This window comes from Ambystoma mexicanum, chromosome 4p, assembly GCF_040938575.1.
Source record: "Ambystoma mexicanum isolate Mex_15411 chromosome 4p, UKY_AmexF1_1, whole genome shotgun sequence".
NCBI classification, from domain to species: Eukaryota; Metazoa; Chordata; class Amphibia; order Caudata; family Ambystomatidae; genus Ambystoma; species Ambystoma mexicanum.
The window spans coordinates 1,023,443,795-1,023,461,173 of NC_090927.1; the positions used below are offsets into that span (position 1 = coordinate 1,023,443,795).

The 17,379-nt window shown below is 48.2% G+C and overlaps 1 protein-coding gene across 3 annotated transcripts in view; it reads left to right on the forward strand.

The window, feature by feature from the left end:
* TBC1D32 (TBC1 domain family member 32) overlaps positions 1-17,379 on the forward strand; it is a 2,506,374-nt gene that overhangs the window by 1,842,064 nt on the left and 646,931 nt on the right. For all 3 annotated transcript variants that reach the window (XM_069606604.1, XM_069606605.1, XM_069606606.1), the window contains 2 exons: positions 3,523-3,631; positions 4,336-4,429. In XM_069606604.1, the coding sequence (XP_069462705.1) occupies positions 3,523-3,631; positions 4,336-4,429 (203 nt within the window). The remainder of the gene's footprint in view (positions 1-3,522; positions 3,632-4,335; positions 4,430-17,379) is intronic.

A 17,379-nucleotide genomic window follows, 5' to 3' on the forward strand; every position in this document is an offset into this window, starting at 1 on the left:
AAGATGAAATCAGGTCACTAATCACAAAGGCAAGTTCATTGTGAGCTGCAGGGCCCGACGGCATGACGAATACAATATTAAAAGAAGCCCAGGACTGATGGACAGACTTCTGTTTCAAACTTTTCACTAGAATCAACCAGTCAGAACAAATCCCAGACTCATGGAGGAAGGCAGCAGTTATACCGATCTTCAATAGAGCAGATCGAGCAAAACCAGAAAATTACCGCTCAATCTCCCTGTTGGACGTCCAGGGAAAAGTATACGCTGGAAATCTGCTCAAACGTCTAAAGGAGTGGATAAAGTCAAGCGTAAACTACGATCAAAGACAAGTAGGTTTTGTGGAAAAAGTAGACTTTAGTCTTAATTTATTCTTAATCCGCCTACTAAAAACGAAAACCTTAAAGAAAATCAAAAGCTCTAACTAGCCTGTATTGACCTGGCGCCAGCCTTCGACAGATTGGACTGGAACATCTTATGGACAAAAATGAACCAAAAAGGATACCCTAAAGATCTACTAATAGCTATCAGAGCCCAACATACGGGCACCTCACTACAAGTGTGATTAAACCAAAAAGGCACCCTTACAAGAGAAGTTGCCACTCTAAGAGGGCTGAGGCAGGGGTGTCCACTCGCTTCAGTCCTATCCAACTTCTACATTCTAGATATGAAGGAAGTCTTTGAACCACCAAGATCGTGCTCTCCGTGTATCAATGGATGTTGAGTAGGGCATTTACTGTATGTGATTTTTCTTGATATTGATGGACAGAACACCACTTGGTCTTCAACGTAAATTAAATGCATTTCAGATGTATGCCGATTAAAATGATCAAAAAATAAACACTGAAAAATCAGAAATCCTCGTAATCAAAAAACCACAGGCGAAAGTAAAGAAACCATTCAAATGGAGCCTTGGAAACAAACCCATACCGGTAACTAAAGTGATAAAATACCTAGCAATAATAATCAGTGTAGGTGGAGGAGAGAAGTCATGGATCGAAAACCTGCAACTTAAAATGAACCAAGTAACATCTTAAGCATTGATCCTCAAGAAAGAATTCGGCAAATTCTCCATGCAACCTATCATAGATTTTTATAATCTAAAGTGGTTCCGACCATACCTTATGCAGCAGAAACAGGCCTAGGAATACTGTGGGAGACATGCGACAAACTTGACGCCTCATTTTGCAAGAGAATATTAATACTTCCAAAATCTGTCCCATTTAGAGTGCTGTGACATGAACTGGGCCTGTACTCCGAGTGCTCCATTGTCAAATCATCTGGAAAGCATTAACAACTTACAGAAAAGTGGAGTTACCTGATTGTCCACTACAATATACCATTGTTACCTCAGGAAAGGAAAGAACAGATTTCTGCCCACTAGTTTTGTGGCAAACAAAATGTGTTGACATTTTATCTTTCTTGATTGTGAAACCGGAAACCCTACGAGATCGCCCTGAAAAAAAAAAATACTACTTATGTCCACCAATTGGGCAGAAACGGAAGCCATTCAATCTAAATCGAAGGCACATACATTCTCAAGAAACACAATGGGCTCCCCAGGGATAACCCCAGAATACTTGAAAAAATCTGCGACTCCTAAACACAGAGACTTAATACTAAGATTTAGGATAAACGTACTAAGAACCAAAGAAAACCTAATAAAGTACAGCATCACAAAAAATAGCAAATACTGCCAATGCGAACATGAAGAGGAATCCTCACAACACGTAACCTTGTTTTGCAAAGAACTGAGGACAGAAAGAACAACTTTCTTATATGACATCCTAACTCCCAGCTGTGGTCTGAACCCTGACTTATGGTGGGAAGCTCTCTACGGTGGAATAAATCAGAAAACCATAAGAGCTTTTCGAATCTTCCTGGAAGTAATGCTACATAGAATAGAAGCAAGACCGATGAACTTGTAAAAGTTTGAAAATGAAAGTTGCAGACAGTGCCAAGAGCATAAGAGACCATAAGAGATGAAGAAATGCCACATAGATGCCGTTAAAACCATCTTTAAGAAGAAGTGGGCGCTAAATCGGACATAACGTGGTTGATTCTCTTGGCTCATGTTTGGAGGGAAGTAAATTTAAAAGCAAAAGTTTGTATTTTTACTGAATGCTTAATAAAAAAAAAGAACGTTAATGATCTTTCTTTGGATTCTTCTCCCGCAGATTCCTCATCGACCCTCCCATCCATCCCTGCTCAAAAAGTTGTGTGGTTGTTGCTTCTGCCCAAATGAGAAGGCATCTGGTGATGGTTCTGGGATGACCGCTTCTGTCTCATTCTAAAAATATAAAAAAATTAAACATATTTTTTCAAACATTGTTGTGGGGGTTCACCCTGTTGGGATGTATCTTTGTTAATGTCTAACGGTTGGTTAGCCTCCTCCTATAGTTTTTCCTTCTGCACCGTTCAATTGTGGGGGGAAAACATTGTAGGAACTGAAGCATGGAGCGTAGTGATGTGCTATATATACGACGCCTGATGTCACTTCCGGAGCTGACGTTCGAGAACCGGACAAGACGAATCAACGATAGTCGAGTCGAGGTCCACTATGCCCCCTGTCGAAATGTTTCCAAACAGCAGAGCTGGATGATGGATGTCTATCATGATGAGGAATCTGCAGGAGAAGAATCCATAGAAAGATCATTACAGTGAGAAATGTCTCCTTCTCTACACCTTCTAACAGTCCTGTTCCTCATCCAATACCCCCCTAAAACCCAATTTCTTTAGTGTTCCATCCTTTTATAACAGTGTTGGCTGTTTGCCAGTCTTTTGGTCTTCATCTGCAGTGGCTGAGGTTGGGGGGGCGGGGAAAAAAGGGTGACGAACTGAGGTACAGGGCTTAGTGACGCAGTATAGGTATGGCAACTGACGTCCTGTCCGGAGTCAATGACCGGCACATCGAGTCAGGATGGATCGATGGCCGAGTCGAGATGCCCTAAATCCTCTGTTGAAAAGCTTTCTGGGCAGCTGACGCCGCAAGGGATATCTATCTGATGAGGAATCTGCAGGAGAAGAATCCATAGGAAGAACATTACCGGTAAGTAATTTCTCTGTCTATCCTAACCCTTTGCTCCTATCATGAAAACATTTTGTAACTTCTGTTTCACCGCCCACTTTTTTAGCCTTTGAACCTTGTACGGTGCTCTGAGATTCTCTGGGTAGGAGAGCGCTAAACAAAAATGTAAATAATATAGGTTTTCTAGTGACCCTTTCTTTTCAACTGGTCTGTTGGGTGTGGGGGCCTTTCCGTAGCCAGGTCCCTTACCATTCCTGGAACAAGGCCAGAGCAATAAACACCAGAGCTACATCTGCAACACATTTCTATTCCCTAAACATGTTGTCCAGCTCCTCACGTTTCCTGCCACCCCCGAAACAACGTTTTGTATTTGCACGCTATACAAAACTAACAAAAATCAATAAGTCAATAAATGTCTCATTAGCCATCCCAAACTGAACCAAAACCAGTGTAGTGAAGCATATTCTTAACTAATTACAGTATCATTGTTGTTGCAGGGAATTTATAATTGATGGACTGTCAGTGGAGAGGAACCATATTCTTGTTCGAATGAATCTTGTTGGCGGACCATTGGAACGCATTTTGCCACCAAGACTTTTACACCAGGTTAGACAAAAATGGCTTGTGTGGGAAATATGGCATTCTGCTGCGGGTGTTTTCATAATTTTACTGCAGCTTAATTTGGGGCTCCTGTATTTCATTTGAGCACGTTTGTTTTTACTATAAATATAAATGCAAACATTCATAGCTTGATCCTTGTGAGTGGGATAATCCTTTGCTGCGGTTTACCTCCAGTTCTATGCCTGAACCCTCCATGTAGCTATTCTGCAATCTGATAAAGGTGTGTGTCGTATCAGTATTCTCCATGTGCACTGTTTGTTAAGCAGGTTCTTTGTTAAGTGCTGTGCTCCCCTGCTGCCTGCTGCCCTTGCAGAGATGAGATGGAAATTACTGTCAACCCTGAAAAGGCAGCAGGATTGATGTGCAAAATTGGATATACAGTATTTCTTTTGAAAGCTGTACTTTTGCTTTCAGTGGAAAAACGGTAACATTCAGGGTTAGGTGCTGTAAATGTTCTAGCTCTAACGTCCATTGGATTTTCTATCATATCCCTTTATATTTAATTGTAACAAATTGGTACTTTAAAGAGTAGTATTCAATATGATTTTGATGTGTAGGCAATCATTCTCACATCCTTTTCTGCCAGAGGTAGCAGAAGTTTATGAATACCTGTGCTTTGCAGCAGACTGGTAGGAAACCTGCAATTAATACCGCTCATGGTGTCATTTTTTTATGGTTTCTTTGTCTAGGGTAATGATCCATATCCGTGGCCAATGTTTTCATCATGCCCTCTGCCAGCGTGCTATCTTTCTACATCTCCTAAAAAGGCAGACTTTGTACAAGGTATGTCAGACTGATAAGAATTACTTTATGCTAGTGATCAGATTCATAACTTCTATGAAATGTGTTTTTGCAATGTATTTAATTGGCAAGGTGACAATATTGGCACGTCTATATTTCACATTTTAAATATACTATTGTTACACCTGTATAGACAGAGCTTAATGTCTTGCAGACCTATTACATGGAGTCTCCTAACCGTTGGCTGCTCTGGAAAGCACACATTGCATCAATGGTGTGATCTATGTCGCCCTTCTTCATGGATTGGTGACCCACAGTGAAGAAGCTGGCAGGCACTGTGACTGCCGGCCAGAGTCTGGTTGGGTGGTAGGATCAGAAGAAAATGGCCACCATCATATCATGTCTGAGAAGAAGCTGAGAACACCAGCAGCAGTGGAGCTGAGGAAGGCTACAGTGCCTGAACACATCTGATTCTGGAGGCTTTGTGTTAGAGTCATGGCCAACAAGGTCACCCGATTTGGATTTTGTCCGTTTGAACATGCACACACCTTACTGCTTGCTGCAGATGCTGTGTTTTGCTCTTGCCATGATTCCTGGCTTAGAGGACGAGGAGATCTACTGTTTACAGTGTTTTTCATTGCTTTTTTTGTGAATGCTCTTCACTGAGGGAGAGCGCTTTCTGTGTGTCCTGGCTCTTTCCTTTCTCTGCAGAGAAAGGGAGCTGTTCCCATAGATTCCTAGTGAGAGAGGGAGCTATGGGAACAAAAAATAAATATAACAAGGACTGGGCCCTCAATGCTGCTTGTTAGGAACTTTTTAGGAAGAGCTTTGTCATACTGGGAAGCATTGGGTCTTACTGTGCTGTATTTTTACAGAAGTCTATCAGACTGACGAACACTTTGTTAAGCTAGGAAATATTGTGCATGCAAAGTCTACCTTTGTTTCAGACGCAGAATTATTGTGTCAGATGACAAAGCAATTTGACAAACCAGTGTCATAAAGGAGGAACAGAACAACCGGCTCCTGGGACTTACAACTCAGTTTTTATTTACACATTAGGACATATTTATGTCTGCTAAGGGAACCTCCTGTTCTTTCCAAAAATGTGATGGATTTTGCATGATGGTCAGGTCTGCTAGACTGCCTCACTTTCCTAAAGTATCCTGTCCCTTCAAAAGTGGTGTTACTAGTTTCTATCAAGATGGCTCTACCGGCCCAAAGGGTTTGTAGATGAATCAATAGCATTCATATATATGATATCCATATTTAGTACCGCATATGTATACGTTCTGCTGTGCATCAATTATTGGCATGCCAGCAGCTGTTAGGCCTTTATCGCAAAGCTGAATGCGAATCAATGAGACACATAAGGCCTCATTAAAAGTTGTACCGGCTGGTAACAACGTGCCACTAACACTGTATACTGGCGCCATTACCGGACCGCATATCATGAGTAATTTCACTGGAATCACTGGCGCCGGTAGCACCACCCATGGGACTACCGGTGCCAGAAATACAGGCAACGGTAAAAGCAACAATGCCGGTAACCCTGGCCGGTATCACCGGCATCATGGTAACACAATCACATTACGAGCATGACACTTCCACGTCAGAGCAGTGGTGCCAGTAAATTCAACCAGGTGGGAGAAATAAGGTTGCAGATGCACCCAATCCACCCAGGTGCACCCTATAAACACAGGAACAGTACTAAAGGGTCACACTCGCCGCCAGGAACACTTTCCAATGCAAACATTCAGCCGCTCATTGTACTTGCCATGGGCCTGGAGGTGATGCATGCTGATGTGCACCTGAAGGAGCTGGAGCTGCAGCAGTGGCGACAGGAGGCCAGGGAGAGGAGGAAGAGGATGATTGGTATGCAGTTAGCTAGATAGAGGCGTGCTGCGATTCGATTTCCAGGGCAAGGGAAACACAGTGGGCCCTGACAGCCAGATACACACCTTGTACCGCCTAAACTGGGAGCCAATACTTGAATTTGTGAGCCTTATCCAGGATGACAATGGGAGCAGCATCGGCATCAAGACAGCTATACCACCACTTTTGAAACTGTTGTCGGTCCTGCACTTCCTAGCCACTGGCATGTTTCAGCACTCTGTGAGCCAGCTGCATGGCATCTCGCAGCCTGCTTTCTCCAGAGCGCTGGTGCAGGTACCGGAGGCCCTTCTGCGCCATGTGGGCCAGCACATCGCCCTCCCAACCACCCAAGCACAGGTAAACGCCATCAAGGCCTGTTTCTATGTGATTGCGGGCATGCCCAATGTGTTGGCAGCATTGGACTGCACACACGTAGAGTTGGTGGCCCCTCCCTCCCCCACGCCTCAGAGGCGGTCTACAGGAACCGGAAGCAGTGCCATTCCCTCAATGTCCAAATTAACTCTGACACCTCCCACGATCAACCCATGATTCCATGGTCCTGCGGGTCAGCAACCTGCTGGCATACACAGCGCTCCATGGAGGACAAAGGACCTGGATGCTAGGTGGGTACATGTGCATGTAAACCTACATAGCAGCATGGGCCATAGGCAACAGGTGGGTGGGGGGGTCAATGCCACAAAAGCATGTCCTTCAATCACCTCGCAAATGCATGTCCAACTAGTGCATGCCCATTTGACAGGCCACAACGCACAGGAGTAGCACAAGATGGGCGAATTATCATTCACCACCAAGCCATTCATAACCCAAAGGACAACCACATGCAATGCACTTCAGGTACCAGAATGCAACACTGCCACAACTCCAAATCAAGCTGATCAGTTGTCTGTGCCCCCTAAAGCCATGGGACATATGTCCTGGGGAGACATGCTGCACGCAACCACACAATTGGCCTCATTAGGACCCTGGCGGCCACGTAATGAACAGTGCCGGTAAGGGACCGGCACCATTCATTATGGGTCGCCCTATTACGTGAACTGCTGCGGGTCCCGCTAAGAAACACCTGGTCACCTGGGACCCGCTATCAGTCCAGATGCTAACAACTGGCCCAATGTTAGCACCCTCCCCATTCCCATTGAGCCCTATGGGGGCATTTTTGCTTTTATACAAGAGATAGGGCAATGCCTGCCCTATCTCTTGTACAAAAGCAAAAATGTATGCAAAAGGAAAAATCAGTGTTCAAATGATAATGTGACTGAACCAGCTCTCCTCCCCACGTTAGATCTCACGGGATAAGGCGATGCTTGTCTGCAGGATGATACACTCTGTTTTCAACACAGTCGAGGCTCGCCTGGCCTTCCACGTTAAAGTTTCCTTCTCTGGTTTCAAACATAATATTCCAACCAAAACATTCACAATGGTCCCCCTCTGCTGGGCTCAGACCTTTAACATGTTACAACCAAAATGTTCACAGAGGTCCCCCTCTGCCGTACTCAGACCTTTCACCCTTCAATTATCCTAGGTCCCCCTCTGCCGGGCTCAGACCTTTCACTGCACCATTCTCGTAGGTCCCCCTCTTCTGGGCTCACACCTCTCAAGATAACGTTCAACACAAAGTTTGCAAGGGGGGCTCCCTTCCCCAAGATTAATATACTTCTGGTCTCCCTCAGTCCGGCTTGGACCCCTTTCTGATGTCAAAGTCTTTCAAATGTGCATGGTTTCTTACAGACCACCGCAGTACCACTTCGACTCAATGTTCACTATTTTACTTTTACAATTGCCTTTAGCTTCAAACAATGTACCTTTCACTGGGATTTTCGAATGGGCTACTTCCTTTCACTGGACCACTCCATTACTTAGTATCGCTGATCTTGCAGCTGCATTTTATTTTAAGTTAATTTACGGATCTGCCTTTCTTCGCGTCTCACTTCACATGCGTGCAGCCTTCACTGATGATTTGATGTAGCTACTTTTATTCACTTTAACACACACCAGTCTCTCAGGTCCCTTGCCAACTCACTGGCTGTGTGTGATTCTTTCCTGTTTCGTAGTTTCTGATTTCCGAGTCAAGGTTAGTACCACAGGCTTGGCCTCACCTCCCCAGCTCTGCCGTTGACCCTTAAAACACAATGCAATAGTCACTTGTGGGATCTGCCCTTCTACACGTGTCTTTCTCGGTCTGTCTTAGGCAATGACCTCCAATAGGTAAATCTTGGACTTTTTGACCCGCTGCCTCTTGTCCCTTGGTCCATTGCTCTGTTCCAATAGGTGAGGTTTCGTCCTGGAGGTTCTGCTTGTTCTTGTGTTCCGTCTTGCTCAGTGTGTCTTTAAGTGTTGCCTTTTATTTGTGTGAGGAGAGCTAACTGGTATCAGGTGTATGTACTTAGGGTAAAGTGCCTGACTTTGCCTGACCTGATTAACAGGACATGTCCAGTATGATGTGAGTTAGTCTGATTACTCTTGGTCACTGTCTTCCTTGGGCCGGTTTTTGTGTAAAAAGGGGGCAGGGGTTGGGACTTCGGTAGATCCTAAAAAATAGGATGGGATAGATTAACAAAAGAGGGGGGACTACCACGTCTCACCATCGGCTATCTCACCCCCACTCTCACCCCCACTCCCCGAAGACCCCTCACCCAGGTGATCTTCCTGCACTGGTCCACTCCCAGGAACTGGATCCGAAAGCGATGGTCGTGGCCTGGCCACCTGGATATCAAGTGCCCGAGGATTAGCAGGGGGGGACCCTTTGGTTTCTCACAGGGTCCACATGCTAAGTGCGAGGAGGGTGGGGTGGACTGGTCAGGGGGACATGATGCCCTATAGAACTTGCAGGGAACCAGGCAGCCAGTAACTGCGGCAGACAGGAGTGTTTGCAGGAGAGGGAAGGAAGCAGAGAAAAGGAGGGCCTTGAGGAGTTTCTGGAAAGTAAGGAGATCCGGATCAAGCCTTACAGGGGCAGGTAGGCCATTCCAAAGGGAGGCTCCTCTGGAGGAGAGAGATCTACCCCCACTCTCTGCTTAGAGAAGCATCTGATCTGCAGCGAGTTGGAGCTAGAAGACCAAAGGGCTCTATCAGGGAGGTATTTAGGAAGAGAGAGTTGGATGTAGCAGGGTCCCAGGTCCCAGAAAGCCTTGTGGATGATGCAGAGGGTCTTGGAATTGATCCAAGCAGCAACCGGGAGCTAGTGGAGAGAGTTTAGGGCTGGAGAGATGCGGCCCCTGGGCTTGATGCCAAGAATAAGTCTTCCAGTCCTATTGTGGATTAGTTGAAGTGGTCTAAGGGAGGGTGAAGGAAGATTAAGGAAGAGGCTTTTGCCTTTCTGCCTTGAAAGGTCCAGAGGTCTGGAGACATTAGTTTCTGGGGGAAGGGGAGGAAAGGGAGAATGCCTCTGAGGAGGTGCAGCTGATAATGGGCCTTCTTGGCAAGGTCTGCGATGTGAGGAGAGAAGGAGAGAGAGGAGTCAAAGATGACACAAAGGTTTTTTACCTCACAAGAGGGTGAGGGGAGAGTACCCATAGAGAGCGGCCAGAGGGAAGGAGTGAGCTGGAGTCCCAATGAGAAGGCTCTCAGTCTAATTGGCATTAAGGTAGAGATCATTGGCAGCACACCATGCCTGAATAGCAGTCAGGCAGTCAGGATGAGAGAGCATAAAGAGGAGGCAGAAGAGGGCAGCTTGAAGGAGAGCTGTGTGTCGTCAGCATATTACTGGAAGTGAGGAGAGAAGGAGGAGATCAGGTGGGCCAGGGGGGCAAGGTTGTTGTTGACGAGCCATGGTGAGAGGATAGAGCCTTGAGTGACGCTGCAGGTGGAGAGTGTTATAGGCGAGAGAAAAGGGCCCAGTTGAATCCGGCAAGGTTGGTTGGAGCGAGATGAGGTCAACCAATCCAGTGCCAGTCCTGTGATGCCAATGGTGTCACAGAGCCGATTTGTCAGGGTAGCATGTTTGACCGTGTCGAAGGCAGAGGAAAGATCCAGAAGGATAAGAATAGATGAAGAGTTGGAATGGGGATTTGATAGCAAGTCTTCTCAGGTGCTCAGTAGAGCAGTTTCCGTGCCTCTGGCTGCTCTAAAGCCAAACTGGTGGTCTTGGAGACAACCAACAGATTCAGTGTGTTGGATCAGTTGGGAGATGTCCAGTTTCCCCAGGAATTTGCCCAGGAATGGGGTAGTGCATATAGGGCAGTAGTTAGTCAGGCAGGAGGGGTTGGCAGAGGACTTTCTGAGGAGACACGATGCACAAGGGAGTGCTTGAGGGGTATCGTGAAGGAGCCGGTGGCAAAGGACTGATTACAGAAATCGGCCAAAGCTTGTGCAAGGGAGGCAATGTTGTGATTGCAAGTTTTGGAGGTGCAGGGAAGCACCTGTTTGGAGGAGACTTTCATAGAGAGGACTTGTCTAGGGACCTCATCTGGTGCTATGGGTGACAATGAAGAGGGAAGAAGGGGAGAGTGTGTCCAAGGGAGGCCTGAGAGCTGGGGAGTGAGGGGAGTAGAGGAGAATGAGGACAGGATGTCTGAGTTTTGGTCAAGAAGTGGGAGGCTAGTGAAGTACAGAGGGTCAGGGATGGCAGGGGAGTTTGCCCATGTTGTTAGTGGCCCCAGAGATCAAGCTTGGATATGGGCCCTCTTCTTGGAGCAGACAGCAGGCCAGTCCGTTGGAGGATGTGCCTGATGCCCACCACTTCCATTTTGCAACTCTGCATTTGTGTTTCAAAGAGGCTAGATCAGAGTCATGCCAGGTGTTTCGCTTAGAGGCAGGCTTCATGCGGATCCTTATGACAGGGGGAAGGATGTCCAGGGTTTGGGTGATAGAGAGGTGAAGATTAGAAAAGGCAGAGTCAGTGTGGGAGTCTGTGGCAGGAGTGGAAGGGGGAATGAAAGTGATGGCAAAAGCAGCAACTAACAGTTGCTTCATCGGTCTAATGACAGAGAAGGACTGGCAGTTGCTTAGCTGGGGAACCTAAGAGATTAGGGTGAGAGGACAGGAGAATCATGGTCAGACCAGGAGAGAGGTGTAGCGAGAGGGCTGGAGGTCGGGATTTCTTCTGAGATGAGCGCATTCAAGGTATGTCCGGCTGTGTGCATCGGACCGGAGCGATGAATAGTGAGGGAAAGAAAGTCATAGAGGTTGCGGAAGAGTCCAGTGGCCGAATCGCGAGAGTCAAGGTGAATATTGACGTCTTTGAGGAGGAGAAGCAGTGAGGTCAGACCACTGCGAGAGGAAGAGGGAGACCGAGCCAGGGTTCCTGTAGATGGTGGCGAGAGTATTCGAGAGGGTTGGAGAGACAACACACCTGCAGAAGAGGCATTCAAAGGAAGAGTAGATTTGAGTAGGAATGATAGTAGCAGGGACCCATTCAGGGAAGATCACAGCCACTTCAGCCCGAAGACCGTTTAGGCCCAGGCTGAGAGAGGATTTTGGAGCCCTCTTGGGAGGAGTGTGTCAAAAGCAGTGACAGAGCTGGCAGTGAACCACATCTCAGAGAGAGTGAGAGCGAGAATGACAAGGTCAAAGTCTTCAAGAAGGAGACCGATGTCAGAGGAGTGTATAACAGGAGAGCGAGAGTTCAGGGTAGCTAGGTGAAGCTGGTCGCCACCTTTGAAGTTCTTCCGAGGAGGGGTACAGGGATGTGGTATCCCCTTCGGTGGTGGAGAAGGGGCAACAGTGGTGGCAGACTGAGGAGTAGCAGGAGAAGGGAGGAAGTTGATAAGAGACGGAAGATGCCTATCAAGGAGGAGGAGGTTGGGCTAAGAGCCCTGGGCCATGACAGTGCCATTATGATAGACATTAATGATGCAGTTAGAGGATGAGAGGCATACCAAGAGCACTTTCCATCTGGGGCACGAAGAGAAAGGGGAGAGGACAGAGACCATGTGGGGAGTCCATAGGCCCAGAGAGGGCGCGACAAAGAGGATGTCAGTCTGCTTGGAAGAAGCATTGACGTAGGTGTCGGCAATGGGCAGGCCTGGATTGGAGACCAGGAGATCTTTTTAGAACTTTTTTCTTCCAGGCTTTGAGAGAGAGGTAGGATAGGCGTAGGATAGAGTAGCAGTTAGAGTAAATGGGAGAGATGGAGAGCACCATGGAGGGAGAGCTGAGAGATGGAAAAGGGGAGAGAGAGAGAGATGTAAGAAACTGCAATGCGCAGAGAAACTACACAATGCATGACAAACTCACCAGGCGGCCTAGCAGCAAGACAGTTGCAGACAAGTCAGGTGCTCGAGGAATTTCAGTTCACCGGAATAAGGGTGGGTAGCTTGATGTATGGAGAATCTCCACTTAGATGCTTGGGGTAGCAGGGCCTCCCAGGCTTTCGAAAGTGGTGTGCACCATCAGGAGCCATAAAACCATTGGGGCCACTTCACTGTGCTCAATGAGGAGCACACCATTCTGAGGCTCCTATGCTCCCTCTTGCTGGGATTGATCCAAGATACCCAGCCTCTCCTGGATGTACAGATGTGGATGTGACCCTCAGTGACCTATGAGCATTGTCCTGCTCGAAAAAGGGCTGATTAAGCTTACCAGAACACCCTTAGTCATTTCCGCTATTCTTTTTGCTACTGGCCACACCTGGCCAGTACCTGGCATTGTATTTATGACCAGAATATCGATCCCTGTTGTTGTTCAGTCATGCTCTTATCCCCCTAGGCTGTGATTGGTTGCTGGTGTTGGGGCTATGTTGTGCCTTGTGGTGGGCAGGGGGCGCGGTTCGCAAGTAATGTGTGTACCTCTCTTTTCCTATGATTTCTCCCTATTTGGGAAGAGGTAACTCTTTTTTTTCAGGGTGTTGGGGCCATTCTTCAGTGCTGCCTCATTTCCCCCATGCCAGTACCAGTCTCACCGCCTCTGGATCCCCTTGGGTGTCCCAGCCTTTGTGCTGGTTTTACGGGCAGTTCAGATCAGTGTGCCTGTGTCTTTTTATCGCGACGCCCCACAGCTCCTGTAGAGATTATTAAACTAAGTGTTGTGAGGCATTTCCCCGCTTTCCATGCTCCCTGGAACAGGAGTTTCTGGGTTTCCTTCCCACTTCTCAGAGCGTGTTGCGGGCCTGGCTGGGGCACACAGAATATGCGATTTCTGTGCAGCACCTTCCGCCGCTCCAGTGCTGCTCTGTCTCCCTGATTCTTGCCTCTCCCTCCTCTAGGTGCTTTCTAGTCGACCCCAGGCTCAGCCCCGCTTCTGTAATTGTAGGGGCCCAGGCGTGGGCTGTTGCTGTGTCTCTCTCATCGTCGACAAGCTCAGGCCATCAACAAAGACCCGGGCAACCACACCGTCAACAAACTCGTCAACAACCACCAAGTCATCATCGAAGGAGTGCCAGGCCCCAAAGGGGGTGACTTGAACGGCTGCTCCGTGAGTGTCTTTACCACCAGGGCATGATACAGCTGCAGCAGCTGTGGCAGAGACAACAGGCTCCCCAGGGATGGGCCAGCCCCTCTAACCACACCGTTCTAGAAGTCTCTGTAGACAGAAATGAGTAAGTGCACTCCGGCTGAGCCTATGCAGGGTGCAGACCCACGTGCTGCTTCAGAGAAGCCGGTACAGATTTATACAAGCTCATGATGACGGTGAGGAAGATCTGCCAGATGACTACCATACAGACCATGAAGGTGGTGGGGAGCCCTCCAAGTGATGAGCCTTCATCTCCTGTGCGCAAAAGGAGGCGCATGAGCCCGGTTCCTACACCTTTCACACCCCAACCAAGGGATGTCGTTAGATATTCTTACAACTCTGCACACACTGGTGTCGGAAATCCATCAGAGACTACTCCCAACACCAGGGCATGCCCCACCTTAGAACCCCCCGGGGCCTCTGGTCATGAGCCCACCTCGTTGAAAGAGGAAGTCTAAGGACACGGCTGGCCCACTGCATCAGTCAACCCCTCCTTTGCCACCACGTCGCAACCTAACCGGCTGATGGGGAACCGTTGGTCCACTCAGCCCCACAGGTCCACTCCTCCGGACAAAGGTGGTTCTTTTCATTCCATGTTGTCCAGGGCTTCTCACATCTTTCACCTTCTGCTGAGGAGACTAAAAAGGAGGGTTTCCTTTACCAGCGTGCAAGTCTAGACGGAAGACCATCATGTCAGTACCATTGCTAGATGATATCTGGTAGGAGTGCTTGGCGCTAATGGAGAACCCGAACACGGCCCTGCCGAAATGGGATAGACTTGTGAAGAAGTACAGGGTACCAGACTCAGCCCCCAAGTGCTTAAGGTCCCAACTTTCTCCCGACTCAGTGGTCATGGCCACAGCCCGGAAGAGCTCAACGAACCCGTCTGCATCCATGGTGCCCCCGGACCAAGAGGGGAAGAAGCTGAACAGGATGGGCAAGAGGATAATCTATACAGCGGCTTCCACCATTAAGGCCGCAACTGCCATGGCCGTTCTGTCCCGGGAATTATGGTATAAATTGGGCCCGATTTGGGACTTCCTGCCCGAGGACAAGAAAGTCGAGGTCCTGGCCCTGTTCCAGGAAGGGGAGGTAGCCTCTGACCATGCCCTTCTTACTGTGGCGGTGGACATTGCTGACACTGGATTCCGCCAAATGGGCAACGGGGTGTCTCTTCGTCAGCCAGTTTGGTTGAAGACCACCAACTTCCATCCAGATGTTCAGGCTAAGGGGCTGGATATGCTGTTTGATGGTGAAAAACTTTTTTCGGAAGATCGTCGACGAGTCTCTGCAAACCATCAAGACTGACACAGAGACAGCATGTTCCTTGAGGACCCTGAAACAACACTGGTCGTTGTCCTTTCGTTCCTCTAGAGGAAAACCCGGCAGGTTCTCCAAAGCATATACCTCCTCATACTGGCAGCTTTCCGGATCCACGATGCAGGAAGCATACGGAGGTTGCTCGCAGGCATACAGCAGCGGGGGACAGCGTCAGCACCGCCCACAAGGCTGGGCCCTGTCCCAGAAACATGCCGGAACCGGTCATGGACTCGTCCTCACTTGTGCACCCCAGTGGGAGAATGACTGGTGAGGTTCATCAGCACGTGGAAGACCATCACCACTGACAAAAGGGTTCTGGACGCTCTCAAACAGGGGCACACCTTGGAATTCCAAAACAGGTGTCCTCGTATTCCTCTGGTGGCTCGACAAGAACAACATGTGGCGCAGCTGCTGCAGCAGGTCCACATCATGTTAAAAAAAGGGGGCTCATACTTAACCCGCCTGTTTAATAACATCATGAGCACAGGAGAAGCCACCCCCCTCATTCACAGAAGCCAGGATTATTGGCATCCCAAAGGAAGGCAAAGATAGGCTGGATTGCGGCTCGTACAGACCAATCTCCCTATTAAACGTAGATGTTAAAATATACACAAGTATCCTGGCCCAAAGACTTAGCGAAGTTCTCCCTAAACTGGTCCATATAACCAAGTGGGGTTCGTAAAGGAAAGACAGAGCGCCGATAATGTCCACCAGACACTGGATCTAATGACCTTGATCAATGCACATGACGTAGCGCCCACGCTGATCTCAGTGGTTCCCGAAAAGTCTTTTGACCGGGTAGAGTGGCGCTTCATGATGCAAATTCTTCAAAAGGCGGGCCTACGCCCCCGACTGGGTGCGAGGGGCAGGAGCCCTGTACAACAAGACCCGCGCAAAAGTCATAGTCAATGGGGTAGCATCACTGCAATTCGCTTTAGCTAGAGGTACCAGGCAAGGGTGCCCACTGTCTCCATTAGTCTTTGTCTTGGTCATGGAGCCCCTAGCTCAAAACATCAGAATGATGACCGAATAAAGGGCCTTGTGAAAGGTGGCAGAGAGCATGAGTAAGCTTTGTTTGCGAACGATGTCCTCGTCTACGTCACACACCCCGACCAATTCATCCCATCCCTATTGGAAACAATAGGGGAATATTGAGCCCACTCAGGGTTCCTCATAAATCGTAGCAAACCGGTAGCCCTCCCCTTAGCGGAAATCCCATTTCAGTCAATAGCTGACCCAGCAAACTGGGGCTAAAAGTCGCCAGCGACAGTATTCAAACCTCGGGATAACATTAACTAAGCAGCTTCAGGACTTGTTTCAGGCCAACTATAAACAACTGTGGGAACAGATCCGGCAATATCTAGAAAACTGGGGAAAAATCAAACTCTCAAAAGTTAACCACCATTAAAATGAACATCCTGCTGCGGCTTCTCTTCCTTTTCCAATCCCTCCCCATTTCACTTCCGGACACGCATCTGACCACCGCTAAAAGGGCCCTGCATTCATATGGGAAAAAATAAAACCTCGAATTGCATACAACACACTGATTCTCCCAAAAGAAAAGGGGCACCTGGCTTACCCAGATCTCCATGAGTACTACAGGGCTTCGCAACTGCGAATTCTGGTCGATCACGTGCAGACCCGGTAACCATGGGAGAATGGCTGTGGGCCCCCTCCAAATCCATCCCACGTAAGGCACGAGAACATCCAGTCTTGGTAGCGTTGTGGCTCATATGGAGCGCTTGTAACCCAAATATGAAGGGAATAACAACCTGGCCATCCCCCCTTAGCTGCATATGGGCACCCCACATTAGAGACGCCATCATAGACCCAAACTGCTTGTAAGCACTGTACGAACAAGGTCTAATAAGAGCAGGTCAAATGTGGAAGAGCAGGGTCTTCCTGACCAAGGACGAATTGGAAAACGCGCAGCATGGCCTACGCATCAACCCCCTCCCATATCTACAGGTGAAAGGGGTCCTGACTGATTCAAAATGGAAAGGACAGCTGCATCGCCCACTCACGCCCTTTGAACTCATATTAAGACACTCACTCAGGCACGAAAGGCCTTGTATCAAAGAATTACAGAGCCCTGTTAGACAGAGGACACCTGCCACCACCGCGCAGTAAGGCGAGATGGGAGGAGGTCTTGGGATGGGAGGAGAACAATGAAGGCTGAGGAGCAATATACAAAGCTGTTTGGAAGTCATCAATCGCAACACAATATAAAATGTAGAATCTTAGCACAGTGGCACCTAACCGCTCAACATTTGGCCAAAATATATGCAGGGATCGCCCCCTACTGCTGGAGAGGGTGTGCCCAGATCTGCACCTACTGGCATCACTCGTGACATTGCCCTCACATCCAATTGTTCTCGAAATAAATCTTGGGG